This window comes from Mus caroli, unplaced genomic scaffold (genome assembly GCF_978045245.1).
Source record: "Mus caroli unplaced genomic scaffold, Mus_caroli_1 scaffold_2, whole genome shotgun sequence".
NCBI lineage: Eukaryota > Metazoa > Chordata > Mammalia > Rodentia > Muridae > Mus > Mus caroli.
In genome coordinates, this window is record NW_028227257.1 from 155,646,803 (window position 1) to 155,674,497 (window position 27,695).

The following is a 27,695-nucleotide window of genomic DNA, read 5'->3' on the forward strand; positions in this document are numbered from 1 at the left end:
AGTCCCAAAATATTACAAACTGTAGGTAAGAACTTCTACTTGAGCGCGGATACTCAAGCATTCACAACGCATTCCCTCCTGTTTAAAAACACTTAAGAGTGCAGGTGCACGTGGTGATAAGAAACCCGGCTCAGCTATCGCAGGTCGGGACCACACGGATGACTGTCCCTGGTTCTCTGTATGCTAACGCGCGTGCACATGCCCACGTGGGCGCGTCTCACTCGCGCGCTCCAAGCATTTACGCCAACGCAGGCGCGCGTCGGGAGGCGCGCGCTCGACTCCGCGTCAGGAAGCGGGGGCGGTGGGAGGGGTAGAACGCGTAGGTCCCGCTCACGACTCCGCAGCTGCTGCAGTCGCCGCAGCATCAGGACCAGTCGCACAGTCCAGGCAGCTGTCTTTTTCGCCTTTTCCGCGCGGGTGTTCGAGCGGCGCCCAATACGCTTCAGCACCTCGGACAGCGCCCGCCGCGCTCGCCCTGGGCTCCTGAAGAATCCGCGGGTGCTTGACCGCGCGGGGGCCCGGGGGTCCGTACATCGCGAGGTGGTCGCGCTCGCGCAACCCAGAACCAGGCCCGCTGTGCCCGAGGCTCATGAGCACCATGCACCTGCTGACATTCGCCCTGCTTTTCTCCTGCTCCTTCGCCCGCGCTGCCTGCGACCCCAAGATTGTCAACATCGGCGCGGTGCTGAGCACGCGCAAGCACGAGCAGATGTTCCGCGAGGCAGTAAACCAGGCCAATAAGCGGCACGGCTCTTGGAAGATACAGCTCAACGCCACTTCTGTCACCCACAAGCCCAACGCCATACAGATGGCCCTGTCAGTGTGTGAGGACCTCATCTCCAGCCAGGTGACCACTACTTCCTCTCTCCCCTGCTCCTCCACCATCCTCCACTGCCCCAGTTTCATTCCATCCTTCCCTGGTCCTTCTCAGTCTCCTTACCAGATCACCCCAAGCCAACTGGTCCCTGGAAAGGCCTGGGACAAATGTCTGTGTCTGGTGGTTCCCCCTGGACTGGTCCTCAGAGGACCATGTGTGCTGTCATGTGACTATCATTGGTGATCTGTTCCATCTAGTCAGTGTGGTTCTAGACATTTTGAGCACAAGATGGAGGAGCACTTCAGGGAACTGGCTGGATGAGGCCTGGGGCTATCTTTGTTTCGTTCCTTACCTCTCTTCCCTTCCCCCATTCATGGGTCTGCATAGATGGTCCAGGTGCCAGAGCAAACAGGCTCTCCTCTGCAGGGGTTGGAGTGAGGACTGCGCATGCCAGAGACACCAAGGCACAGAGTGGGAGCTGAGTGCAGTGTGCTGCAGGGAGGACATGCTGCTGGTGAAGCTGTCCTCCCCTAGCTGAACTGGCTGCTGAATTCCAATGAAGCCATGAGAGTCACTGCAATGCACCATCTTATGTAAAATGAGGACAGGGACAGAGACTGTGCCAAGTCTATTCATACTTGCTCTTCAAAGGACATCTACATCCATGAACATATCTGCTCACACACATGTTCATGCACATGGCACTAGCACACACTGCATCTGAAAATAACACAGTCAACTGCACATGCTCACTCACACACATCTGCATATCCATGGACACCCTGCTTGATATGGTCAGTGCACATAGCAACGCTGCTTCCATCATGAGAGTCCTATATAAACATAGACACACTGGTGTGTACAGTGCAAACATGCTCCAGCCGTTGCTCACGAATACCTACATACCTTCATACACATGCATACCTACATACAATGTGACCTAAAGGGTGCAGGCTGGGGATCATGGTGAGGGTAGTGAGAAGCAGTCCTCACATCGCAGAGTGTAGAGGCCATGCCAGAGTTTTGTGTCCCCCTTCCCACCCTGCCTCACTTTATAAGAGGTGAGCCCTGGTCAGAAGAGAGGATCTACCAACTGCATGTGCCTCTGTGTGGGTGTCTGTGTGTTGTGGTGTATGTGTGTGGTATGTGTGGTGTGTGTCATGTTGTGTGTGTGTGTGTTGTGTGATGTCTTGTGTATGGTGTGTGTGTGTGTGGCATGGTGCGTGTGTGGTGTGTGTGTTTGTGTGTTGTGTTGTATGTGTGGTGTGTATGTGTGTGTCATGGTGCATGTGTGTTGTGTGTGTATATGTGTGTTTGTGTGTGTGTTGTGTGTGTGTTGTGGTGTGTGTGTGGTGTGTATGTATGCGGCATGGTGCATGTGTGTTGTGTGTGTATATGTGTGTTTGTGTTTGTGTTTGTGTGTGTGGTGTGTGTGTGTGGTGTGTATGTGGTGTGTATGTGTATGGCATGGTGCATGTGTGTAGTGTGTATATATGTGTGTTGTGTGTGTGTTGTTTGTGTGGTGTGTTGTGGGGAGTTGGGGGGTGGTCTACATCCCTAGATCTTGCTCAGTGCTGCACCTTCTCTACAATGGGTGGCTCATTCTCTTGTGTCTTGGATGTGTGGGACTTTGAGCACAAATGGCATCACCTGGGCCCCTGGCATGCTGCTCCAGCTCTGGCTACTTGGGATCTCAAATCCTAATACAGTGTTCCTCCTACGCCACAGAGCTGACTCTGTCTCCTGTATCCACAGGTCTACGCTATCCTAGTTAGTCACCCGCCTACTCCCAACGACCACTTCACTCCCACCCCTGTCTCCTACACAGCTGGCTTCTACAGAATCCCCGTCCTGGGGCTGACTACCCGAATGTCCATCTACTCTGACAAGGTAAGCCGTCAGAACCAATTATCTTCCTCACCCTGTGGCCAGCTCCAGGCAGCACATAAGTCACACGCTCACTCAGAAGCACACAGACATACCTCACACGAGGTCTCACAGACATACCTCACACGAGGTCTCACAGACATACCTCACATGAGGTCTCACAGGTACTGGTATAGAAGTTATCCATACTCAATCACACTGATATCCATCCAGGCCTGTGAGAAGTTAGTCACATACATGTTTATGTGTGTTCACACTCGGTCACCACACATTAGCATTCACACTCAAATCCCAGTGCTCATGCTCTCACACAGTCCCACACACTCTTTCATGCAACACCTGCATTCTCACAGATACTCATACAGTCGCATGCACTCAGGATGGTTCCTAATGACAGGCAAAAAGAAACAGTAACACCCCCTTTGGGGAGAAGAGGGCTTTGTGGGCTAAACAAGGGGCGACAGGGAACTTCCTAGGACAAGTAGGCTTTGTATGCAGTAGCAAAAGAGTTGGAGAGAAGTTTCTAAGAGCAGAAGGTGCCTGGGTGGAGAAGTACTCAGGTAGACAGGGATGCTGTGGACCCCAGTCTTGCCAACTGAAGTGCACATAGGAGATGGAACACAGGGTAGACAGAAGAGGCAGCTTGTGGCAGGAGACTGCAGGTCTCAGGGACTAAAGGATCTCAGATCAGCATTCTGGAGAGCTCTTGTGGCCTAAAGGCTGGGCTAGCCTCCATTCAGTTGGGTCCAAAAGCAGAAGAATAGCTACTGAGTTATAGGAAACCACGACCCAGAGACACAGAAAACTTGCTCTAGATCATATGATTTTTAATTTTTCATGATGTTGTAAGACCCTATCAACTGGGATGCAATCCAGCTACCCTTTTGTGGTATGCGTTTTGGGGTCCAGCTGTGGTTCCAAGTCTTCTGCTTCCTCCTTCTCAGGGTGTCCAGATGTTGCTTCACACTGGGCTGGAAGGATAACATAGAACCCCAAGTGAAAGGAGTTCTGCAGGATCCCAGTCTGACTGGGAGGGAATGGGGGGCGTTGAGAGGGTGTGGGAGTGGGGGGAGAGAGAAGTCTTTTCTGTGGATCTTAGTGTTACAGCTCTTTTAGGAGAGGGACTTCTTCCACGATCATCAATGAAATAGCTCTCTAAGATGATCTTAGCTTGTGTATAAAGCCCACCTTTATTCAGGATGGGCTTGTATGCATACACTTTATTTGGGGGGAAGGGAATGAGAATATCCAGGATGGGTGTAGATCACTGAATGAAGGCTAAGGTACTGAGATACTTCATTAGCTTGGGAAGGCGCTCCAGGAATCTCAAAACATTTCTACCTAACCTTTGTCAGGTAAGTGGTAGGGTCCTGTGTCCCCCGAGTAGAGAAGAGGAAGTACCGCTAATCTAGTAATGTCAGACTTCAACCTCTAGCATCAGGGTTTCTGGATACCCAGTGGACTAATAAACACCATAGACTTCTCCCTGTAACCTGTAGACTTGGACAGCCTACAGCTATCCGGGAGCCACAAGGAGACAACCAGCCAGTGCCTGGGATCAGCCAGAGGGCTGTGGGCTGCGCAGAAATCCCCAGGCCCTCCAGAGTCTTCCTGTCCAGAGCCCACAGTTCTTGAAAAATCTGTCTTAAGGAAGGGAGTCTGGCCATTCAGACCCAAGCATGTGGTGGGTTTGCCATTTGGTGACAAAAGGGACTCAGAGAGGGCTGGAGAGATGGCTCAGAGGATAAGAGCACTGACTGCTCTTCCGAAGATCCTGAGTTCAATTCCCAGCAACCACATGATGGCTCACAACCATCTGTAATGGAATCTGATGTCCTCTTCTGGTGTGTCTGAAGACAGCTACAGTGTACGAATGTATGTTAAATAACTAATTGTTTTAAAGAGCCTCAGAGGGAGGACTTGTAGGAGGGCCTGTTGGGAGAGGATCAGACTGAGGTCAAGAGCCTCACATACCTAGGCACCTCAGCCACTCTTTGTATGCCAATGAGGAACATGCTCTCAACCTATGTCTCTTGGCCATTTGTCCTCTGGAACACTTCTGCCCTCGTGTATAAAAGAAAGTATTGACCATAAGAAGTGAAGTAGCCAGGACAAACAATAAACCAGGAGGTCCCATAACACAGCTGGACCACAGGCCAACCCACTGGGCCTGTGCAGGGCCAGAGGTGGGGCCAAAGATCACAGGTACACTCCAGCCCCTGATGGCTCCAACTCAAAGTCAGCCCTCTGCCCATCACACAGGCCAGAAAGAGCGAGTCACAGCACCAAAGGTAATGCAAGCCGCCTGCAGCCAGCTGCAGAGGCAGTGAACATTCTATCCCTCCAAAGCACTGCCCCAGACCACCAAGAGGGAACTGGTAAAAAAAAAAAAAATAACCTAGAAGCATCAGAGAACCAAGAACAGTGTAAGTCACGAGAGCATAGAAGGAGCTGAGCTCACTCAGACAGACATAGACAGGCCCTGGCAGCTAGGGTCATTTGAGCAGCAAGGCACTAGTAAGCCACAGCCTCTGGCTCAAGGGAAGAAAGGCAACATTTGACCCCAAGGCAGAAAACTTACAGATAAATGTAGTTGTTATTTTCTTTTTTTAAATTTATCTATTATTACAAGTAATACATTGTTGCTGTCTGTGGACACACCAGAAAAAGGCATCAGATCTCATTACAGATGGTTGTGAGCCACCATATGGTTGCTGGGATTTGAACTCAGAACCTTCAGAAGAGAAGTCAGTGCTCTTACCCACTGAGCCATCTCGCCAGCCCCAGTTGTAATTTTCTTACCAGCTCCTTGGACGGAACCCAGAGCCTTGTTTGCACTAGGCAAATGCTGTACTACTGAGCTATACCCCCAGCCCAAAATACAGTTATTGAAACTGGGGAGAGCACCATGTGAGACCTGTTGAGGTCTTGGGGGTGGGGGGAAGCCTCTATGTCAGCCTTTCTAAGGGAGTGCTGGTTGTAAAGTGGCAACCACCCTAAGAACTGAGACTTCATTCACCTCAGGGTGCTACTGAAAATGCCAAGGATCTCCTCTCACAGGAAATGCTACAGGGGAGGAGGAAGGGCAGGTGGGAGGAAGTGACCCCATCAGTGGGAGAGGGGAAAGCAGACTTAGCCTGGTCCTGCCTCAGCCTCTCGGTCGCACCCACAGAGCATCCACCTGAGCTTCCTTCGCACCGTACCACCCTACTCCCACCAGTCCAGCGTCTGGTTTGAGATGATGCGCGTCTACAACTGGAACCATATCATCCTGCTGGTCAGCGATGACCACGAGGGCCGGGCAGCGCAGAAGCGTCTGGAGACATTGCTGGAGGAGCGTGAGTCCAAGGTGAGGCCCTAGCCCTGAAGAGGTCCTTGTCCAGCAGGAGCAGGCGGGCCATGCCATGTCTGTGGCTCCTTGTGAACACTCTCTTTCCATCTTGCATGCTCAGCACCACTGCGTCTGGCGGCGCCCGCCCCGGCCTGTCCTCGGCTCATTTCACTTGCTTTTGCCATTAGTCGAAATCTCCTTCGTGTCAGTCCCTGCTGCGCGAGGGCTGGACCACCTGGAGCTCTGCAAACACCCCTGTCCCGCCCCCCCACCAGCCTCAGGCCTCCCTGGCCCCAGCTGATGCCCCAGTTAGACTCAGCTCAGGACCATCCCAGCCCCTCTCTGCCAGATGCCAAGTCCCATCTACCTTTCAGGAACACTGTCTACAGTCTCCTCCCCAGAGCACTGGGATACAATCCATGTCCTCACAGAATCCATATCCTCTAAAAGCCTTCTGTCTCATGGCTGTCCATGGCCCTAATTGAAGCCCCACTCATCTGCAGCCCCATCTCCACCTTGGCTACTCAGGCTCACACCGTGTCCCTACCTCCCTCCCACCTCAGGGCTTAGCTCTGCATCCCTCAAGGGACTATGTAGACACCGATCTCAGGATACACATACACTTCCATCTCAGCCTGGCCCCCAGTGTGTGGAACTGCCAGAGACCAGAGCTAGGATTTGAGGTAGAGGGGGTCAAAGTGACCCCTATGCCCTTCCTTGCCAACACCCATGTCGGCCTAATAAGGACCTGGCCCATGACCCCCCTCAGTCCCAGGACACAGAGCACCAAGAAGCAGCTGGTTGGTGCTTTTCAGGTAGCAGAGAGGAGGAGGCTCAGGCTGGGGAGGGGCCCCAAAAGACAGATGGGGGAGGGGATGGGAGGGAGCATGTTCTGCCTGCAAAATCATAGCTGGCCTCATCATACTTAGCACCAACCATTGTCCCCACACCCAAGGTGCCATAGGTCTCTGGGGAGGAGTAGAGGGCATGGGTCGGGGTGGGAGTTGAGGATAGAGACAGGCCCAGGGTGAATCTTTTAGGGTGATCCATTGAGTCTGGGAAGGAGGGCTGGTTATTGGCACCAAGGGCTCCGCCTCTCTGCAGATAGTTCCACTCTCAGCATCTGGCAGGTTCCTTCATACTTCTGCTGTGCCTGTCAAAGCCACACATACTATCAACCTACCCACATGTTCATCAGCCTGACCCCTGCACACTCAACCACCTGCTCACAGACCCACAAGCACACACGCACGCACACACACACACACACACACACACACACACACACACAGAGTTATTCGGTTCTTGGATATTTTAGTGGCACACCACACCTTTTGGAAAGACAGACCTCAGTCATCTCCGTGCATTTCTGAGCTGCACAAGAGGATCATATACAAGTGCTTCCTCTGTGACCCAGCTCACCCTCACTTGTAACCACAAGCTTAAACACATATTCACGTACACGTGCACACACATATGCTTACACTATACTGCCTGCCCTTGCGTCACTGACTGCCATAGATTTACCTTCTGTGCAGGAGCATATCACCTCTGTAGGCATACAGATACACAACCAGTCTCAGACACTATTGTGTGCATTTGGGTGTGAGCATTCGGGTCAGTGAGATGAGAGCAGGAGGGCGGAGAAGGGGAAGGAGTGGGAGGGTCATAGAGACAGGGCCCTGCAAGCTGCTCCTCTTTCACTAAGAACTGATGCGGGTGTGGGTGGGTACTGCTGGGGCCACACAGCAGGTGCATGACAGGGGTGGGGGTGGCTTGCGGGAACCTCAAGGGTGGTGTGGACAGGGCTGCCCTCTCTTCTGAAAAAGACTTTCCAAGAGTATAGCTCCAAGGCAGGGAGCCTCTGTGGCCCTTGCCCCTGTGTCCCCTCCCCCCTCAGCTCCACCTCTGTCCCTAGCCCCACCCCGGGTCTCGGTGTTTGCGAGCTCCAGGTACGTGCCCGTCTGCAGACGTGCCGAGGAGGTGGTGTGATTGCTTTAGCGCCGTCATTTTCAACCGTTTATAATCTTCTTCTGTGTCTGCATATTTTCTCTGTGCACATTATTCATCAGAGTAAAAAAAGGAACTATGAAAACCTCGACCAACTGTCCTATGACAACAAGCGCGGACCCAAGGTATATATGCATGGACGTGCACGCCACCCACCGACTAGCGAGCCCCGGCCTGCGGTGCCTCAGCCACTGGGTGCTTTCTGGCCCCACCGCGCCGAGCCGAGCCGCAGGCCTGAGCAGTGAGGAGAGACAGGTGGTGAGGCAGGCAACAGGCAGGCAGGAGAGGGCAGGGGTGGGCGGTGTGGGTGCCCATGGCCCACCCGCCGTGACCCTGGCCCGCATCCTCAAGACAAGCACGGTCACAGGAAGCGCTGCTCTGGGAAGTGCATGAATCTTCAGGTCCGCCAGGGTTTCCTAGCGGAACCCAGGGAGGGAGCCTGCCCACCTGGTCACTTCAGAGTCTGGGCCGCTCCTATAGGAGCACGAGGAATCAGGTCTGAGCTGAGATCTCCCAAGGTTTTGGAAAAGTCAGCCCCATCTCTGTTCCTAGTTGCATTCCAAAACTTTTCTATTTCCTGTTCGCTGCACGTCTCTTTCTAAGTCTCCGTCCACTTCAGCTTGCATGCTCAGAGCAAAAAATAAATAAATAAATAAATAAAATTAAATGAAAAATAAAAAAGAAACAAAAAACAAAAAAACTGAGGACAGGAGTGAGATGGAAACAGACCTGGAGAAAGCAGACTGAGAGAAGAGCAGAGCTTGAGTGAGCACAGGACGTCCAGCAAGCTGAAGAAGAGACAGGCAGCAAGGACAGGCCACACAGAGTGAGGAGAGTGAGGAGGCAGGCGCAGAGTGCAGGTGGCAAGGACAGGCCACTGCGGCTCTAGCTAAGCTGCCTCGGGGTTTCTAGCAGCTTTGGCCCAACTCTTGCCACTGAGGCACAATGTTCCCTTTCCCAACTACTTGCTAATGCTCCTGCTCATACCACAGGCAGAGAAGGTGCTGCAGTTTGACCCAGGAACCAAGAATGTGACGGCTCTGCTGATGGAAGCCCGGGACCTGGAAGCCCGGGTTATCATCCTTTCTGCAAGGTGAGTAGGGCTGGCTCCCTCATCTCATCCTTTCTGCAAGGTGAGTAGGGCTGGGCTCCCTCATCTCATCCTTGTGATTCTGCCAGGGAGCCAAGGCCGCCATCTGGTCTAGGTTTGGGGCACTATTGAGCAAAACAAGTTTCAATTCAAAAAAACAAAAACAAAACAAAACTTCACTTGGGAATGGCGAGATGGCTCATTGGGTAAGAGCACCGGCTGATGATTAGGGTTGACTTTCCAGCACTCACATATCGGGAACTGTCTGTAGCTTCGCTTCCAGGGAATATGGCACCCTCACATAGATATACACACAGGCAAAACACCAATGATGTAAAATAAAAATCTTTTAAAATATAAAGATTGGGTTGGAGAGATGACTCAGTGGTTAAGAGCACTGACTGCTCTTCCAGAGGTCCTGAGTTCAATTCCCAGCAACCACATGATGTCTCACAACCATCTATAATGGGATCTGACAGATGCCCTCTTCTGGTGTCTGAAGACACCTACAGAGTCCTCATATATGTGAAATAAATAAATAAATAAATAAATAAATAGTTCTTAAAAAAAAAATAAGATCTTTACCAAGGAGAGCTGTACCCTATCCCACATTTTTTCTTTCTCTCCTGGAACCTAGCCAACTCCCCATCCTCTGTTCATTCCTTCCTAGGTTCTCCCCCTTTTACTGTACAATATCACCATTTGCCATTTGCCCTAAACTCAGCTTTAGGGGTTGGAGCTACAGTGCTAAGAAGCCCATAGACTGGGAGACATAGCTATATAAATATTCTAAGGACTGAGGACAGACAAGGAGCTCCGCAAAAGTCACATGCAGGTGAACAGTTGAGCCAAAACCACTAATGAGAACTCATGAAAAACAAGCTGGTCCTGGACAGGGCCTGCCTCCCAGCCCATTTCAATATTGTGAAAGTGTAGACAGTAAAATCTCCCTATTGGCAAACAACTAGGATTTCTGGTAAAGGGGAAGACTAGAGCCTAACACCCACGGAAAGGAAAAATGGGAGCATAGCATGGCAGTCCTAGGGACAGCAGAGAGGTCTAGGTGGGTCCAGTCCATAGTCTGCCCAGCTCTGCTGTGCTCCAATAGGAAAAACAGCATACATCATCCAGCTTTGGGAAAATACCCCAAATCCTGCTGTCCTGCTGGCAGGAAAGGTACAACCGTGTTCAGGTTCAGGATAGATACCTATTTGCAGATTTAATCAACAGACTGTCTCTCTATACATAACCAGATGTACACTGCCCATTGTTCACAGATTGCTGGGTAGGGCAGCCAGGATCCAGTCTGGAAAGCAGACCATGTCTTCACTCAGATGGCAAGGCTGGAACTAGCTGCCCCACTCTGAGGATGATAGTGGTCAGATGTGGTGTTGAATAATATCCTCAACTTCATCACCTCCCCCCTGGAGCATCAGAAAGCAGGTGCCAATTGTCCCATTACCAGTACACACACGCTGTGGCAGGCACGCAGTAACGCACAGCCACGCAGCAGAGCCACACCGCAGAGCCACACGGGCTGTGGCAGGCATGCAGTAATGCACAGCCACGCTGCAGAGTCATGGACCACTTGTCTTTGCTATTCCTCTAACTCGGTGCTTCTTAACCTGCCTAATGTCAAGACCCTTTAATACAGTTCTTTATGTTGTAATGATGTCCACTGGAAAATTAGTTCATTGCTACCTCATGACTGTAATTTTGCTACTGTTATATAAACTGTAATGTAAATATCTGATATGCAGGGTATCTGATATGCGACCCTGAGGGTGGTATTAACCCACAGGTTGAGAACCACTCATTCTAACTGCATACTTCGAGTGAGAATGGTCCAGGGCTCCTAGAGAATGGATTAGAGTGTGTCCGATGAACTACGGATGCTGCTGGGTTGCTCAGAGCACCTACCTTGCCTTAACAATGCCCTAGGTCCAATCCTCAGCACCACATAGAACCAGGTATGATGGTGCATACCTGTAATCCCAGCCCTCCAGAGGGAGAAGGGTCAAGAGTTTAAGATCATTCTCAACTACCTGGCAAGTTCAAGGCCAGCTTTGTCCACATGAGACCCAATCCGAGGTAGGGAGAGAGGGAGGGGAGGAGTGAGGGAGGGAGAAATATGTCCAGAAAAGAGAGCAGGGCCGAGAAGGCTCTTGGAAAGCAAGCTCAGCCCTGGTTGACCAAGGAAAGCCGTGCTCAGGAAAAGCCCCCACCACGCCCCCCATTTCTGATTGATTATACTTCTATTAGAGGGCTCGAGGGTGATTTGTTCAGTTTGGAAAAGACTGTTTGGGATGGTGGGCAGATGAGGAAATAAAGCAATCCAGCCAGGAGACTTTCCTGAGCCATCCTCTTAAAACCTACCTACTCTCAGGCCCTTCCATAAGGGGCAAAGCCAAGTACCACTGCTTGACTTCCGTCTTACAGTGAGGGCGAATAAGTCACAAGGCAGAGGACAACCATTCACAGAACCCCACCACACCCAGGCTCCAGCAGAAGAGTGGACACCTGCCACTTTCTGGCTAGTAGTTCCCAGTACTAACCACTACAGCTGGAAGGAGTCTCCCCTTTCTTGGGACATTGGGCAAGAAGGGCCTCCTCCATGTTGACAACCCAAGGAAGGGTTAAAGACAGGCTTGCCAAACATGGCTCTATCAAAAGAAGTCATCGGAAGAAGGGTCATGGTGGTTAGAGATACTAACATGAATTTGAGCTGCCTGGATACCACCCACAGCACAAACATGCACACACCAGCATTCACCAAATTCCTACCATTATAGCCCACGTGAATATACTGTATGATACATGCATATTGAGTTATAGCCACAAGTCACACTGCTTTTTAAATCTCAAAGAGCCCGTGAAACCTCAAACGTATGCATGCCAAGAGTGTAAGGCCCCCATTGCTGAGTGCCCTAGCCCTCCCCACACTTCAGCCCCTTCCTCACCATAGAGTTTGTTTTCCAGACTTCATTTGTCTACAGAATGCACAAAACTCATCTGCAAAGCTTTTTGTCTTTATTTTCCTCACCCTGTCTTCACTCGTGTCACTATCTCTGTAAAATGGCCCGATGAGGTTTGATGGATTGATAAGACCTTTTGTCTATAACCATTTCATTGATCACAGTCATTCCACCAAGTGACATTGTATAGGTCTGAGTTGTGTTGGGAAGATGGGGTTCTCTGTCAGATATGTGGGTACAGCTGATGTCAGATATGTTCCTGGGCGTGTGTGCTGCTGGGTGATCCCTTTCATGCTCAGCGCACAGCACCTCTGTCACATATTATCTTTGGTTCATTTGTTTGTTTTTGAGAAAGATCCCCTCTATCCCTCTATGACCTTGAGCTTGTTGTGTAGACCAGGCTGGCCTTGAACTTGTGGAGAGTTGCCTGGCTCTACCTCCCATGTGGTGGGATTAAAGTCATTGCTACCACATTTGGTTCTGTTGAAGTACTACCTAGGTTTGTGTGTGTGTGTGTGTGTGTGTATCTGTGGTGTATGTGTGTGTGTGTATCTGTGGTGTATGTATGTGTGTGTGTATCTGTGGTGTATGTGTGTGTGTGTGTATCTGTGGTGTATGTATGTGTGTGTGTATCTGTGGTGTATGTGTGTGTGTGTGTGTATCTGTGTGTGTGTGTGTTGCTTACATCACCAACAGCATAGTCATTTAGAGCATTTGTTTTGGTTAATTAATCATTCAGAAAGTTTCAAGCAGGCTTCTCAGGGAACTGGAGATTGTCTTGGTTAGGAATCAACTGGTATAAAAAGAAGCCAGTAGGGCTGGAAAGGTGGCCTTGTGCTCACAGCGGACCTGAGCTCCGTTCTCAGCACCCACAGTGACTCCCTTCGTAACTCCAGTTCTAGGAGATGTGACACTTTCGTCTGACTGCCACAGGCACTAGGCACATAAATGCACGGAGGCATCACTAGGACACATAAAATAAATTCCCTCGAGATAACATTTTTAACAAGAAAAAATAACCCAATACCAGGTAATCCACCTGGCTTCACCGTAGCTTTCAAATATGCACTGTAGAACCAAAGTGCCAGTCGTGGTTGAGCCTTGAACAGAAGAGTCTGACAAGTGCAGGGTAAGAACGGAATCCTCGCTAGCTAAGGGAGATGAGTGAAACCCCAGAATCATGGCTATGACCTGACAGCTCCATTCTCAGGCAACTAGGTCCCTTCTTTCACTGTCCAGAGGAATTACTTATGAGGACACCTCACGCACTTAGGCCATGTTCCTGTAAAGTGAGGCTTGTGCTGGTGGCCCTGGCCTTGGGTGTCAAAGGCTTATACCTACCTGAGGAGCAGTCTCTCTTCTGCCCACTAGTCTCTTCAAGATGCTCAGCTTAGCAACTAGAGCACTGGGTCCTACTCAGCCCAGAGCCCCACCTTGTCGTTTCACAGCCTCAAACATAGAGGTCCACAAGGCCTGTGGTTTGCCTAGAGCTTACTGGGTCGCAGGTGCTAGAGTGGACTACCCAGGCACTACCCTGCCACTTACCGCTATGTAACCTGACCTTTTAAACGTCTTCCGGTAAGGATGCTGAGAAGGTTCCAGCATAGTATCTGGAGCACAGAGCATGTGCCCAACAATGAGCCATCAAGAGTTCGGGATGTCATCTTGTACCTTATTCCTGCCTCCTAAAGGCAGGAGCCCAGCAACTTAAGACTGGAAAGGCCCTGGGTCCAATCCGTTCTCCTGTACAGACCTCCTGGTCTGGCCGCAGGAAGGGTTGTGGGCATAGGCACCCAGAGAACACGAGAGGGAGAAACTATGGTTGGGATAGGGAGACCTGGAGTCCTGGAGTCACTCGGGTCTGCCCCACAGTGAGGACGACGCTGCCACCGTATACCGCGCAGCCGCGATGCTGAACATGACTGGCTCTGGGTACGTGTGGCTCGTCGGGGAGCGCGAGATCTCTGGGAACGCTCTGCGCTACGCTCCTGATGGTGAGTGCTGGGCTGTGTGGGGTTGCCTGGGACTGTAGGCCCGTCCAGTCTCTAAGCTGCAGGGTTCCGCGCAGGCATCATCGGACTTCAGCTAATCAATGGCAAGAACGAGTCGGCCCACATCAGTGACGCTGTGGGCGTGGTGGCACAGGCAGTCCACGAGCTCCTAGAAAAGGAGAACATCACTGATCCGCCTCGGGGTTGCGTGGGCAACACCAACATCTGGAAGACAGGACCACTGTTCAAGAGGTGGGCGGGGTTGCTCTCAGTAGGTGGGTGGAGTCATCGTTTAGCTGCCTTAAGGGGGGGGGGGAGGCGGGAACGGGGGCGGGGCTCACTCTTCCAGGGGTGGTCCAGCCGGTCTTATCTGGGACAAGCTATATGGTTAGTCACCTCCATCACAAATCCATATTCCTAGCACCTCATTTTCTGTCTTTACTGTGATAATCATCCCCTTTCTCACCACTGCCCTTACCTCTTCCGCTGTCACTGAAGTTGTGGCTGCCTCCACTTCTCCACGCCTTCCTGTCCATACTGCAGATTTTATTTCACTCCCCACCATGCTTGGTGCTCCAAAAGGAAGTTCTTGCTGCAGGTGCTGCCTGGGATGTTCTAGGAACACAGAAATTCAGAGTAGGCATCCAAGGACAATAGAGATTCAAGGCTGATCAAGGGAATGGCTGCCAGAATTCCAGAGTCACTGTCAACAGTTTCCCATGTGTCTGTGCAGTTACAGGCTGAATCCACATGCCATTGAATGCACAGAAGCATGACATATGTATGCCACAAGCACACTCATAGGGGTAACTCTATACTTCAGTTGCATGCACACTGGCTCACTGATATGCTCCACTGAGCAAACATACAGCCAGGCAAGCCACCCAGAGGCTAGAGCTAGGTACAGGCTCCATCTACTTCCCCCATTTGATGGCAAATGGGCCTGAAGTTCTCTGGGCTTCTGCCTTCCCTGTAAAACGAGGGTGGCAGCTATGACAACCACTTGTCCTAATCCAGAGATGTCTTTGACGTAGCTTCGGATGCAGTGGCTGTGCTGTCCATCTGGTGCTGGCAGGCAGACACCATGGCCTCCACTCTGGCTGAGGAGCTACCATCTGCTAATCTTTCCTTTCTTGAGACTAGGGCAGAGGAATGAGAGCTTGGGCCACTTGGAAGCCAGTAAGAACAGGTGTTCTTGATAAGTTTAAGCTATCCTCTCTTCCCAGGGTGCTGATGTCTTCCAAGTATGCAGATGGAGTGACTGGTCGTGTGGAATTCAATGAGGATGGGGACCGGAAGTTTGCCAACTATAGTATCATGAACCTGCAGAACCGCAAGCTGGTGCAAGTGGGCATCTACAATGGTACCCATGTAGGTGGGGGTCATGAGGGGGTGGGGGCTGGGGCCTTAGGGTCCTGGGGCCAAGACCCCTGCGTGGCCACCCTCCATCTCATACTCCCACCCCCAGGTCATCCCAAATGACAGGAAGATCATCTGGCCAGGAGGAGAGACAGAGAAGCCTCGAGGATACCAGATGTCCACCAGACTAAAGGTGGGACCCCACACTCCCCAACATTGCCATCTGTGATGTTTCATCTATTCCTTCAGGCTAGGAGGAAAGGGGATGAAGTCACAGAGCACAGATAGATGAGGTGGAGGCTGTGCCAGCACCTGGCTCTGGCGCACATGGCAGAGGAAGCAGGTGTGGAGGTGGGGGAAGGAGGAGCAGCAGTTTCTGCCCAACAGGATCTTTGCAGTACTCTATCCTGGCCCAGCTCTAGTCCAAGGAAGAACTGGCAGAGGCAGAGGGACAGTGAGTGGGTGCTCTGGGTCCCAGTGCAGAGTTTAGCTTAGAACTTGCTGTCTCAAGTGTCCCATTTCTCCTTGGGCACCCAGGAACCCCTTCTTAAGCTGGCTTCTTCCTGTATAGTCTCTTTTCCTCAACCTGATTTACACTTTCCTTGGGTTCATCCATGGACCCCTCCCTCTGCCTAAGGGCTATTCTGAGAATTCCTCTTTACGATGAGCCACAGTGTTCCCAGCTCTGATACTGTAGATCACCAAAGGCAGCCTCTGCAGTGCCAAGTGCCTAGCCAACCTTCTCTTAGTGCCTTTATCAAATGTCTCAGCCCTGCTAACTCTCTGAGCTCACCCCTGCAGTGGTGGCTCATTCTCCAGTGAGTACCTGCCTGCAGTTCTCACAGAACAGTGAGAGTGTCGCCTTGCAAGGCCTATGTTGTAACTGTTTGCAGTTCAGGCACCTTGTGTTGAAAAGTGTGAGAGTGCAGGGAGGTGGTGGCATGTCCCTTTAATCCCAGAGGCAGCGGCACCACAGATCTCTATGGGTTTGAGGCCAGCTTGGTCTACACAGCTTATTCCAGGACAGCCAGGGCTACACAAAGAAACCCTGTCTTGAAAAGCCAAGGGGGAGGGCTGGAGAGATGGCTCAGCACTTAGGAGCATTGGCTGCTTTTCCAGAGGTCATGAGTTCAATTCCCAACAACCACATGGTGGCTCACAGCCATCTGTAATGGGATCCAATGCCCTCTTCTGGTGTGTCAGCGATAGCATGTTCATATATATAAAATAAATAAGCCTTTAGAAAGAAAGAAAGAAAGAAAGAAAGAAAGAAAGAAAGAAAGAAAGAAAGAAAGAAAGAAAGAAAGGAAGGAAGGAAGGAAGGAAGGAAGGAAGGAAGAAAAGAAAGAAAGAAAAGAAAGAAAAGAAAGAAAAGAAAAGTCTAGGGGGATAGGGGGTCTGAAGGCTGTAGTCAAACATCGATAACCAGAAGCATCCATCACGATGCCAGTGGCTGTTAGGAATGTTTCTGGCCTCACTGGTTTGTTCAATTTGATTTTATATGTATGAGTGTTTTGCCTACCTGTATGTGTAGATACCATGTGCTCTCCTGGTGCCCACAGAATTCAGGATATTGGATGGCCTGTAACTGGAATGGATGGTTGTAAGTCACCGTGTGGGCGGTAAGAACAGAAACCGGGTCTCCTGTAAGACCTCCGGGTGCTCATAACTGCTCACCCACTTGTCTAACCCCATCACTAATTTTTTTTATAGCACTAGCAAAAACACATAATAGAAAAATATGGTCCTGCCTCCTTCTCTCTTTCTTCTCAAGACTCCCAGTGAGGGCCCCTCCTCCAGTGCCTGTCACCATGCCTTGACTTGCTGTCCACTCCTGCCTGGGCTGCCTACCCCTCTGTTTTTTGCATTTGATATAGACCGTCAGAAACCAACTGTGTTCCACTCTGGCATCCCCCAGACTTCTACCTGTCCCTCAACTATGAAACTGTAGACCCTAGAGAACAGGGAGGGAGAATGTCAAAGCTGAAGAGGCAGCCTTGAAAGAGAAACATTAACTAGGCATGGTGGAGCATGCCTTTAAACCCAGCACTTTGGAAGTAGATGAACAAGAATCAGAAGTTCAAGGTCCTCCTCAGCTAAAAGCAAGCAGGGACAGCCTTGACTCTATGAGGCTCTTTCTTTTTTGTGGGGGGACATCAAGAAGAGTTCATTTGGCTTAGACTTTCATATTGTGTTCCATCATTGAAGGAAGTCAGGACAGGAACTTAAACAGGGCAGAAGCCTGGAAGCAGGAGCTGATGCAGAGGCCCTGGAGGGTTACTGCTGATGCAAAGGCCCTGGAGGGGTGCTGCTCACTGGCTTGCTCCTTATGGCTTGCTTGGCTTGCTTTCTTGTAAAACCCAGAACCACCAGCCCAGGGTAGCTCCACCTACCATGGGTTTGCCCCTCTCTCGTTCAATGGCTATTTAAGAAAATGCTTTACAGGCTGGCCTATAGCCTAATCTTATGGAGGAATTTTTTTCTATTTTTTAAAATTAATTTATTACTCTCTAGTGTATTACATCCTAAATGTACTCTCCCTTCCATCAGTGAGGCCCTGTCTTAAAAAAAAAGAAAAGAAAAGAAAAGAAGAGAAGAGAAAGAAAAGAAAAGCATGCCAGGCAATGGTGACACACACTTTAATTCTGTCACTCAGGAGGCAGAGGCAGGAACAGATAAATCTCTGTGAGTTCAAGGACAGCTTGGTCTACAGAGCAAATTTCAGGACAGCCAGGGCTACACAGAGAAACCTTTTCTTGGAAAAAAACAAACAAACACAAAACAAAAAAACAACAAACAGGAGCTGGAGAGATGGCTCAGTGATTAAGAGCACTGACTGCTCTTCCAGAGGTCCTGAGTTCAATTCCTAGCAACCACATGGTGACTCACAACCATCTATAATGAGATCTGACGCCCTCTTCTGGTGTGTCTGAAGACAGCCACAGTGTACTCACATACATAAAATAAATAACTCTCTAAAAAACAAACAGAATGCTGAGTTGGTAGGACATACCTTTAATCCTTGTATTCAGTAGGGAGAGAGGGGTGGAGCTCTGTCAGTTCAAGGCCAGCATGGTCTACAAAACAAGTTCCAGAGCTACAAGGCAAAGATATAAGACCCTGACTCAAAACAAAAACAAAAACAAAAAAACCAAAAAACAAAACACCATATGGGGACTGGTAACCAGCCCAGTGGGTCGCATGAATGTGGATCCCAGCACCCATGTAAAAGTCTGGACATGGCTGCACACTGTGCCCATCATAACCCTGTCCTTGGTAGAAGGAGTGGGCAGAGACAGGTTGGTCACTAAAGCTGGCTGACTAACCAATGCAGCCAGTTACTGTGCTCCAGGCTTAGAAAAAAACTTGTCAAAAATAATATTAGTGATAATGATAACAATAATAAAAAACAGTGGGACTGAAGAGATGGTTCAGTGGTTTAGAGCCCTGGCTATTCTCCCATAGGACCCAGGTTCAAGTCCCAGTACCCACACAGCAGCTCACAACCATCTGTATCTATAGTTCCAGGGGATCTAATGTTCTTTCTGGCCTCTGTGGGCACTGTATGCACCTGGAGTACAAACATGTATGCTGGCAAAACACCCATACACTTAAAATAGAAATAAGGGGCTGGTGAGATGGCTCAGTGGGTAAGAGCACCCGACTGCTCTTCTGAAGGTCCAGAGTTCAAATCCCAGCAACCACATGGTGGCTCACAACCATCCGTAACGAGATCTGGCGCCCTCTTCTGGAGTGTCTGAAGACAGCTATAGTGTACTTACATATAATAAATAAATAAATCTTTAAAAAAAATAGAAATAAATAAATCTTTAAAGGAAAATAAAATAGGGGCTAGGAAGATATTCTCTCAGAGGTTAAGAGTACTTGTTGCTCTTCCAAAAAAACTGGGCTCAGTTCCCAGCACCTACATGGTAGTTTACAACTATGTGTAGCTTCAGTTCTAGGGGGTCTGACACCTCCTTCTGGTTTCTGTGGACCCCTGCATGTATGTGATACACATACATACACTGAGGCGCACACACACACACAAAATAAAACAAAAGATAAATATAAAAGTAATAAAAGTGATAGAGAAAGACATGGGGCATTATCCTCTGTCCTCTGTGTGCATTTGCTCATATAAATGAATACACGGGAACACATACATACATACATACATGCCTCAAAGGTAGTTTTTTAAAAGATGGGGATCAAAGACTGAAGGCTACATGCCAGTGGAGGCCAGGGTGGCTTTGGAAAGGACACAGCCTTTCTGCTCCCTGATTGGTCCGAGAGAGCGCCTGGTGCACACTTCCTGCACAGTAGCACTATGATAGAATAATGTATAAGGGGGGTGGAGAGATGGCTCAGCGGTTAAGAGCACTGACTGCTCTTCCGAAGGTCCTGAGTTCAATTCCTGGCAACCACATGATGGCTCACAACCATCCGTAATGAGATCTGGCGCCCTCTTCTGGAGTGTCAAAGTGTACTTACATATAATAAATAAATTTTTTTTTAAATCTGGAAAAAAAGAAAGAATAACGTATAAGATGCAGCCTGAGAGGAAGGGGCCACAGGAGAGGACGCAGTACTGCAGGATACATTTTTGATGAATCAGGGCAGGTGGCTGTAGATGTCTGAGCCCCGCCTCAGCATCACCACAACTCCAGACCTGGATCTGTCCCCCAGGGTAGCAGGCAGGCAATACTAGCCATGTCAGAAGGATGTGGACTGACTGAAAATCAGAGGGAGGCTTTAGGCTTGGGATTTACTGCAGCACTGGAAAACATGAAGAAGAAGAAGATCACTGCACGCTGAGAAGCCAGCACCTGGAAATGACCAAGGCCAGGTGGCCCCGGCTAGTTCTTATCTTTCCGTGCAGATAGTGACAATCCACCAAGAGCCCTTCGTGTATGTCAAGCCCACAATGAGTGATGGCACATGCAAAGAGGAGTTCACAGTCAATGGTGACCCTGTCAAGAAGGTGATCTGTACGGGGCCTAATGACACATCCCCAGGAAGCCGTGAGTACTAGGCAAAGTGTGGCAGGGTGAAGGGACTCCAAGTCAGGAACCCACAGTTAATATCCCCTAACTGCTCACAGCACGTCACACAGTGCCCCAGTGCTGCTATGGCTTCTGCATTGACCTGCTCATCAAGCTGGCACGGACCATGAATTTTACCTACGAGGTGCACCTTGTGGCAGATGGCAAGTTTGGCACACAGGAGCGGGTATGGAGTAAAGGGGCTAATGGGAGAGTCCTGTGAATTGAGAGGGGAAAGTCTATGGGCTGGGTGGAGCCTTTTTAGCGGGGGGGGGGGGGTCTGGTGGTTTGGGCTGGGCTTTAGATGTGAGGTAGACCTGGAGCAGGAGACAAACGCCCCATGTGCTAAGTCTACTATGGTCCATGAGTTCTTTTTCAAGGAGTTGTGATCATTCCATCTGCAGCCCCACCGGTTCTGTCTCATTGCAGGTAAACAACAGCAACAAAAAGGAGTGGAACGGAATGATGGGAGAGCTGCTCAGTGGTCAAGCAGACATGATCGTGGCTCCACTGACCATTAACAATGAGCGTGCGCAGTACATAGAGTTCTCCAAGCCCTTCAAGTACCAGGGCCTGACCATTCTGGTCAAGAAGGTAGGCAGGGACCAGGTGGGGATGGGACGGGGCATGGAAGGCCCAGGTGACACCGACCATTGGTCACCTGCAGGAGATCCCTCGGAGCACACTGGACTCATTCATGCAGCCCTTTCAGAGCACACTGTGGCTGCTGGTGGGGCTGTCAGTTCATGTGGTGGCCGTGATGCTGTACCTACTGGACCGCTTCAGGTGAGCACATGCAGAGAGCCCGACCCCTGCATGTGTAGGGGGGCAGAACTAAGCAGGGCTGGGCAGAGCTGCCTCTCCTGCCCTCTCTCCCGCCTTCTCTTTGCCCTCCGCAGTCCCTTTGGCCGATTCAAGGTGAACAGTGAGGAGGAGGAGGAGGATGCCCTGACACTGTCCTCTGCCATGTGGTTTTCCTGGGGCGTCCTGCTCAACTCTGGCATTGGGGAAGGTGAGGTTAAGCCCAGGGCCTGCATGGCTGCATCCCCAGCTTTCCAGGAACTGACCCAAGTCTCTGCCCACAGGTGCCCCCCGGAGTTTCTCTGCTCGTATCCTAGGCATGGTGTGGGCTGGTTTTGCCATGATCATCGTGGCTTCCTACACTGCCAACCTGGCAGCCTTCCTGGTGCTGGATAGGCCTGAGGAGCGCATCACAGGCATCAATGACCCCAGGGTGAGGCCTCTGGACTGCAGGTTGTGTGTGGGGGTGTCAAGAGGTTAAGAGGGAGTGTCTGTTTCTTGTGGTGCTTGGGGAGCAGCCACAAGTTGAGGTCTCTGTCCCTGCAGCTCAGAAACCCCTCAGACAAGTTCATCTATGCAACTGTAAAACAGAGCTCTGTGGATATCTACTTCCGGAGGCAGGTGGAGTTGAGCACCATGTACCGGCACATGGAGAAGCACAATTATGAAAGTGCAGCTGAGGCCATCCAGGCTGTGCGGGACAAGTGAGCAGGCAGACCAAGGGCCGCCCTGGCTGGGGGGACAGTAAAGGGACAGGCAAAAGGGAGCCCTCTCACCCAGCAAACACAAGTGAAGACTGTCTTCTGCAGTGTGAGCAGGGTGGGGTGAACAGGCTACGTGGGGCTCCTTTGACCCTGACTCTGCCGGCAGCAAGCTCCATGCCTTCATCTGGGACTCAGCTGTGCTGGAGTTTGAGGCTTCACAGAAGTGTGATCTGGTGACCACGGGTGAGCTGTTCTTCCGCTCTGGCTTTGGCATCGGCATGCGCAAGGACAGCCCCTGGAAGCAAAATGTTTCCCTGTCTATACTCAAGTGAGTCTGCCCCATGCTGGAAACCTCCTCTCCCTTCTCCACTTTGCTCCAAGAGCCTCCCACAAAGTTGGGAGTCCCCAGTGCTCTAGCCACAGCACACCAAACTACTCCACCCCTGGCCTGGCTGACAGCTGCTAACTAGATACTGTATAGTGTGGTGCAACAGCCTTAAAGGATCCACTCCACACAAACCAGGCATCAACCCCATGGGGAAGCCTTCCTATTACCAGCCCAGCCCAGGCTACTGACCTCCCCAACTCTAAAAGCCTCATTTGGACTGCAAGTCCTGGTCCACAGTGTTGCCTCCCCTGTGAGTCCTGCCCACTCCCAGTCCTTCCCCCCTGAATGACCCACCTATTCCCAGCCCCACACCTGCTTCCAGCTTTGCCTTTCCTGTTCCTTTCCTTACATAGGTCCCATGAGAATGGCTTCATGGAAGACCTGGATAAGACATGGGTTCGGTATCAAGAATGTGACTCCCGCAGCAACGCCCCTGCCACCCTCACTTTTGAGAACATGGCAGGTGCGCCTTCCATGCTGCTGTGATCCTGGGATGGATTCTCTTGGGGCTCTAGCCTCTGGGCAGGCTGCTGAGGGTCCCTTCACACAGGGGTCTTCATGCTGGTGGCTGGAGGCATCGTAGCTGGGATCTTCCTCATTTTCATCGAGATCGCCTACAAGCGACACAAGGATGCCCGTAGGAAGCAGATGCAGCTGGCTTTTGCAGCCGTGAACGTGTGGAGGAAGAACCTGCAGGTAGGACAGGCCACCCTCCGAGGCCTGGCGTCCAGGGCCCCGCCAGGCCACGGCCCTACTCTATCCCTACAGGCCGTGGCACTGGCTCTGGCTCATGGGCAGGACTGGTGCTAGGAGCCATGGCCAGGGGCAGTGGTGAGTGTTCCCAAGGCACAGGGGCAGCACAGGCAGGGGCTGCCTGCAGGTGGCCACCCACTGTCAAGCTGGGCCAAGGGAAGCCATGCACCCTGCTTCAAGCCTCTGCCTGGCCCCTCTGTCTCCAAGGTCAGCTACTGGCACCCAATCCATAGGAAGGCAAGCAGGCAGGGTAAGACAAGGGCCCTCCTGTGTATATATAGCACGTGAACCTGAGATGCATTATCTTCTATCATCCAAGCACCTCTGACACCGTCTGGGGACCCCTTTTCATGCTGTGTCTTGCTTTGTGACTCCAAATCTAAATGCAGCTGATCTGCCTCAGGCCACATCCATGTGGATTTGTGGTTAGCAGGGATGAGGCTGCATGTGGGATGGTCAGAGTCCACCAGGGAAAGGGACAGGGTGGGCAGTGAGGCTCACACAGGCCTGAAGACTAGTAGCCAATGGTCAGGTTCCGATTCACTTGTCTCTTCTCTTTCTCTGGGTGTCTTCCTGGAGCTGTGTCCTGAGCTGGCATTAACATTGCAATGAGGGCTATGGGCGGACAGGGCTATTGGAGCCCCCATACCTCTCATCCACCCATTCTTGCTTTTGGCCCTACAGGTCCCCTGGGGACCTGGCCACAACTGTCCAGGGCCATGCTGGCCATCAGACTCCAGGCCAGCGTCCCCGGATCTGCCTCTGTCTATCACTCCAACTCCAACAGGACACTTCCTCGGGTCCTTGGCCTTTTCCTGGTGTGTGCCCTTTGGGGTCAGCAGCCTCTGAACAGAAAGGCTGGTGTGGCCTGAGGGGAAGCTCTTCCTGTCCTCAGAGGCTCCTCCTCCTCAGGATGCCTCTAAGCCAGGGCCACCCAGGAGCCAGGGAGCCAGGCGGACATCCCAGGAAGAGTGCCGTCAGGACCCCCAAGCCCAGACCCAGCACAAGCAAGGACAGGCCCAACCCCGGGCAGAAGAGGCCACTCTTGAAAGTCTGGCTGTTGGTCCGTCTTTTCAGCACAGTGAGGCAGGCAGGAGTCAGGGCCTGAATGACCTGCCAGGCCTGGCAGCGGCCCCAAGGAGCAGGCAAGGGCAGGTGTGGCCGCCACCCTTAGTTGTCTAATCGCTTATACATATTCATTTTAGGATAGAAAGAGTGGTAGAGCAGAGCCCGACCCTAAAAAGAAAGCCACATTTAGGGCTATCACCTCCACCCTGGCCTCCAGCTTCAAGAGACGTAGGTCCTCCAAAGACACGGTAAGGGGAAGCACCCCAGTCCCGCGTCTCTGACTCCTCCCTTGCCCCATGTCTGTCTCCCTCTCCCTTACCATCCCACCCCTGCCCCCATCTTCAACCCTGGCCATCTGTGCCAAGTCAGTCCTTCACCCACCCTCCACCCATTAAAGGGTGCTGTCCTTTAGAACGCTCCAGACCTCTCCTCAAGCCCTCACTTGCCCTCAGCTTCCCCATGTGTCTCCACGTTAGTCTGCCCACCTCTCTCCCCATGCCATGACCCACACACCATCTGGAAGCTGTGTCATGTTGTTGGTCAGTCAGTCAGCCTCACTGCCTCTCTGGGCTACCCGGACCCTGGGAACCAGAGTAGCCCTGTCCCAGGCTGCCCCTGCCAGGAGGCCACACCACGTCTGTTTCATCCCTGTTTCTCCACACGGGGCTTGATGCTTTCATTCTTGCCCTGCAACAGCCCTGCAGGGTGTAGCTGTGATGTCCCATCCGTCCGTCTGTCTGGCCACTGGCCCCGCCCCCCAGACACCTGTCTCACCTGTCTCACCAGAGCCATGCGTGTTGCATCTTCCATGTGGTCTCTGTGTGGGCCGGGGGCTGGGGGCCGGGCCTGGGTCCATCTGGGTGGACGACTGGGGCCTAGCATTGGCATTGACCCTTGGTTACAGGGAGACTGTCAGGTGGGGAGTGGGGTGTTGCCATGGTGAACAGGTCCCTGATGGAGGTGTGGCAGCAGCACCCAGGTGATCTGAGCATGGATAGAGTGTTCTTGAAAGGCCTGGGGCCTGAGCACCTAAGGCAAAACAGGTTCTCAGGAGGAGGCCCGGGAAGGGGAGGCTAAGAACTGTGCTCCCGCTCAAACCCCCAAGCACTGCCACGGGCCACTGTCAGAATCAGACCTTCTGCCTTCCGAGCCAGAAAATGGTTCCCTGTCTTGGGCAGCACCTCACGTCACCGCACCAGCAGTACATGCTCAGAAGAAAGTCCTCCAGCAGGCTCGCTTTTTGCTAGAGTCACCCTGACCCTATGACGTTACCCTTTAATAGGCCCACAGGGAGCCCTATAACCAGTGGGGAGTGTCACCCACAAGGGGCTTGTGTCCCACAAGGAATCTGGATCTATAGTTACGCTCCTATGCCCAGGAAGAAAGGCATAATGACAGGATTTGGCACAAAGCAAAATGTACTAGGGTGCTCCAGAGAGACCCACAAGGCCTGGCTGCTCAGCTCTCCAAAGGCCTTGGTTCAGAAAAAGTGGATGAAGAGTAAGGATCTGTGGTTTGCACCAACTTGAGGCTCCAGGAGCTGGTGGTACAAACACTATCTTTAGGGTCACCCAGACCAGGGAAAGTGGGCAAGGTCTATGTTACAAGGTCTGAACCAGAACCCCCACAAGGGGGCGCAGGGGTGAAAGAGCAGGGCCAAGGGAGCTGTGGGCTGGAATTTGTGTGGGGAAGGGGAAATCTGACAAGGAAGAAGAAGATCTGTACTTTTGGGGCCAGGGGCCATAGTGGGGAAGGTACAAAAGTCCTGCAGGTGGCAGGCCATTTTCAGTGGATGTCACTAAGTCTTGGGGCTCCATCTGGAGCTGGCCAGGTACAACTCAGAGATCTACGTGGTTCCTTTCTGGGGCCTTGCTCTCAGTTCAATCTTTACCTGAGCCTCCCTGGGCACCAGGGACCCGTTCTTCTGGGCCATCTGGAGCTGGCCCCACTCTGCAGGGTTGACCTCTGGGGGTTGGGTGGGGGAGGGAAGCCCAGCTTCCACCCTGTCTCTGGGTGCTGTTCAGAGGGAGGCCTGGGTGGGGGCTCCTTTGGGTGGGGTGGGGTCGGTCCAGCTGCTGAGATCCTTTGCCCCTGTCCTGTGGCCGGTCCGGGCCAGGGCAGCACTGGGCGCTCAGGGCTGGGATCCCTGGTGGCCGGCGGGGCCAGCAGGTATTGATTGTTGGTTCTTATTTATAGAGCACCGGGGGTGGACGCGGCGCTTTGCAAAACCAAAAAGACACAGTGCTGCCGCGACGCGCTATTGAGAGGGAGGAGGGCCAGCTGCAGCTGTGTTCCCGTCATAGGGAGAGCTGAGACGCCCCGCCCGCCCTCCTCTGCCCCTCCCCCGCAGACAGACGCACGGGACAGCGGCCTGGCCCACGCAGAGCCCCGGAGCACGACGGGGTCGGGGGAGGAGCACCCCCAGCCTCCCCCAGGCCGTGCCCGCCTGCCCGCCGGTCGGCCGGCTGGCCGGTCCACCCTGTCCCGGCCCCGCGCGTGCCCCCGACGTCGGAGCTAACGGGCCGCCTTGTCTGTGTATTTCTATTTTACAGCAGTACCATCCCACTGATATCACGGGCCCGCTCAACCTCTCAGATCCCTCGGTCAGCACCGTGGTGTGAGGCCCCCGGAGGCGCCCACCTGCCCAGTTAGCCCGGCCAAGGACACTGATGAGTCCTGCTGCTCGGGAAGGCCTGAGGGAAGCCCACCCGCCCCAGAGACTGCCCACCCTGGGCCTCCCGTCCTCCTGCTCTGCTGCCTGGCGGGCAGCCCCTGCAGGACCAAGGTGCGGACCAGAGCGGCTGAGGATGGGCCAGAGCTGAGCCGGCTGGGCAGGGCCACAGGGCGCTCCGGCAGAGGCAGGGCCCTGAGGTCTCTGAGCAGTGGGGTGAGGGGCCTAAGTGGCCCCGGTCGGAGGAGCCTGGAGCAGAAATGGCAGCCCCATCCTTCCTCCAGCCACTACCCCAAGCTACAGTGGGGGCCCATGGCCCCAGCTTGCTAGGTCACCCTCCACCCCTCCTCCAGCGCCTGCTCTCTGCAACCTAATTTCCACCTCTCTCTCTCCTGCTGCACAATCCTCCCACGACCCTTCCCACCCCATTCACTGGGCTGGCTCCGACCTTTCCCAGGGCTAGCCTTCACTGCCCTAGTGGCAGCGCTTCCCAGGGGTGCTCTCTGGCTCCCAGATGTCTAGGGCTCCAGACTCCAAGAGGGCTGAGCCTTCTCTTCTGCCTGCAGCCACAATAGGCTTCCTCAGACGCTGGCTTGAGAGGAGCCCCGCACCTTGGGCACCAGGGAGTGCCATCCGCCTCCCAGTCCGGTGTCACTCACCCAACCTTGTACATGACTAGCTCTCCCAGTGTCCAAGCGCGTGCCTTCCCCGAGCCACTGGGGCGCAGCAGCGTGCTGCCCCTCTGCCCCAGGGACACCGGGCGCGCATAGCCACCCCTAATCCCGGTATTCAGTGGTGATGCCTA

At 52.4% G+C, this 27,695-nt stretch overlaps 1 protein-coding gene across 8 annotated transcripts; it reads left to right on the forward strand.

Moving 5' to 3' along the window:
• The first annotated feature begins 302 nt into the window (after nucleotides 1–302).
• Nucleotides 303–27,693, forward strand: Grin1 (glutamate ionotropic receptor NMDA type subunit 1). 8 transcript variants are annotated; one of them, XM_021152095.3, is made up of 21 exons: nucleotides 303–847; nucleotides 2,573–2,707; nucleotides 5,877–6,053; nucleotides 8,108–8,170; nucleotides 9,038–9,138; nucleotides 13,983–14,104; nucleotides 14,179–14,353; nucleotides 15,328–15,472; nucleotides 15,570–15,653; nucleotides 20,343–20,484; nucleotides 20,565–20,692; nucleotides 20,935–21,099; nucleotides 21,173–21,291; nucleotides 21,405–21,517; nucleotides 21,591–21,739; nucleotides 21,853–22,010; nucleotides 22,177–22,338; nucleotides 22,752–22,861; nucleotides 22,949–23,094; nucleotides 24,357–24,467; nucleotides 26,772–27,693. In XM_021152095.3, the coding sequence occupies exons 1-21, from the start codon at nucleotides 590–592 to the stop codon at nucleotides 26,838–26,840; spliced, it is 2,832 nt and encodes a 943-aa protein (XP_021007754.1). In that variant the 5' UTR covers nucleotides 303–589; the 3' UTR covers nucleotides 26,841–27,693. The 8 variants fall into 8 exon arrangements, with proteins under 8 accessions (XP_021007754.1, XP_021007746.1, XP_021007790.1 ...); XM_021152087.3 differs by lacking the exon at nucleotides 26,772–27,693 and adding an exon at nucleotides 26,416–26,725; XM_021152131.2 differs by lacking the exon at nucleotides 24,357–24,467 and having other exon boundaries at nucleotides 304–847; nucleotides 26,772–27,692.
• Nucleotides 27,694–27,695: the final 2 nt, after the last annotated feature.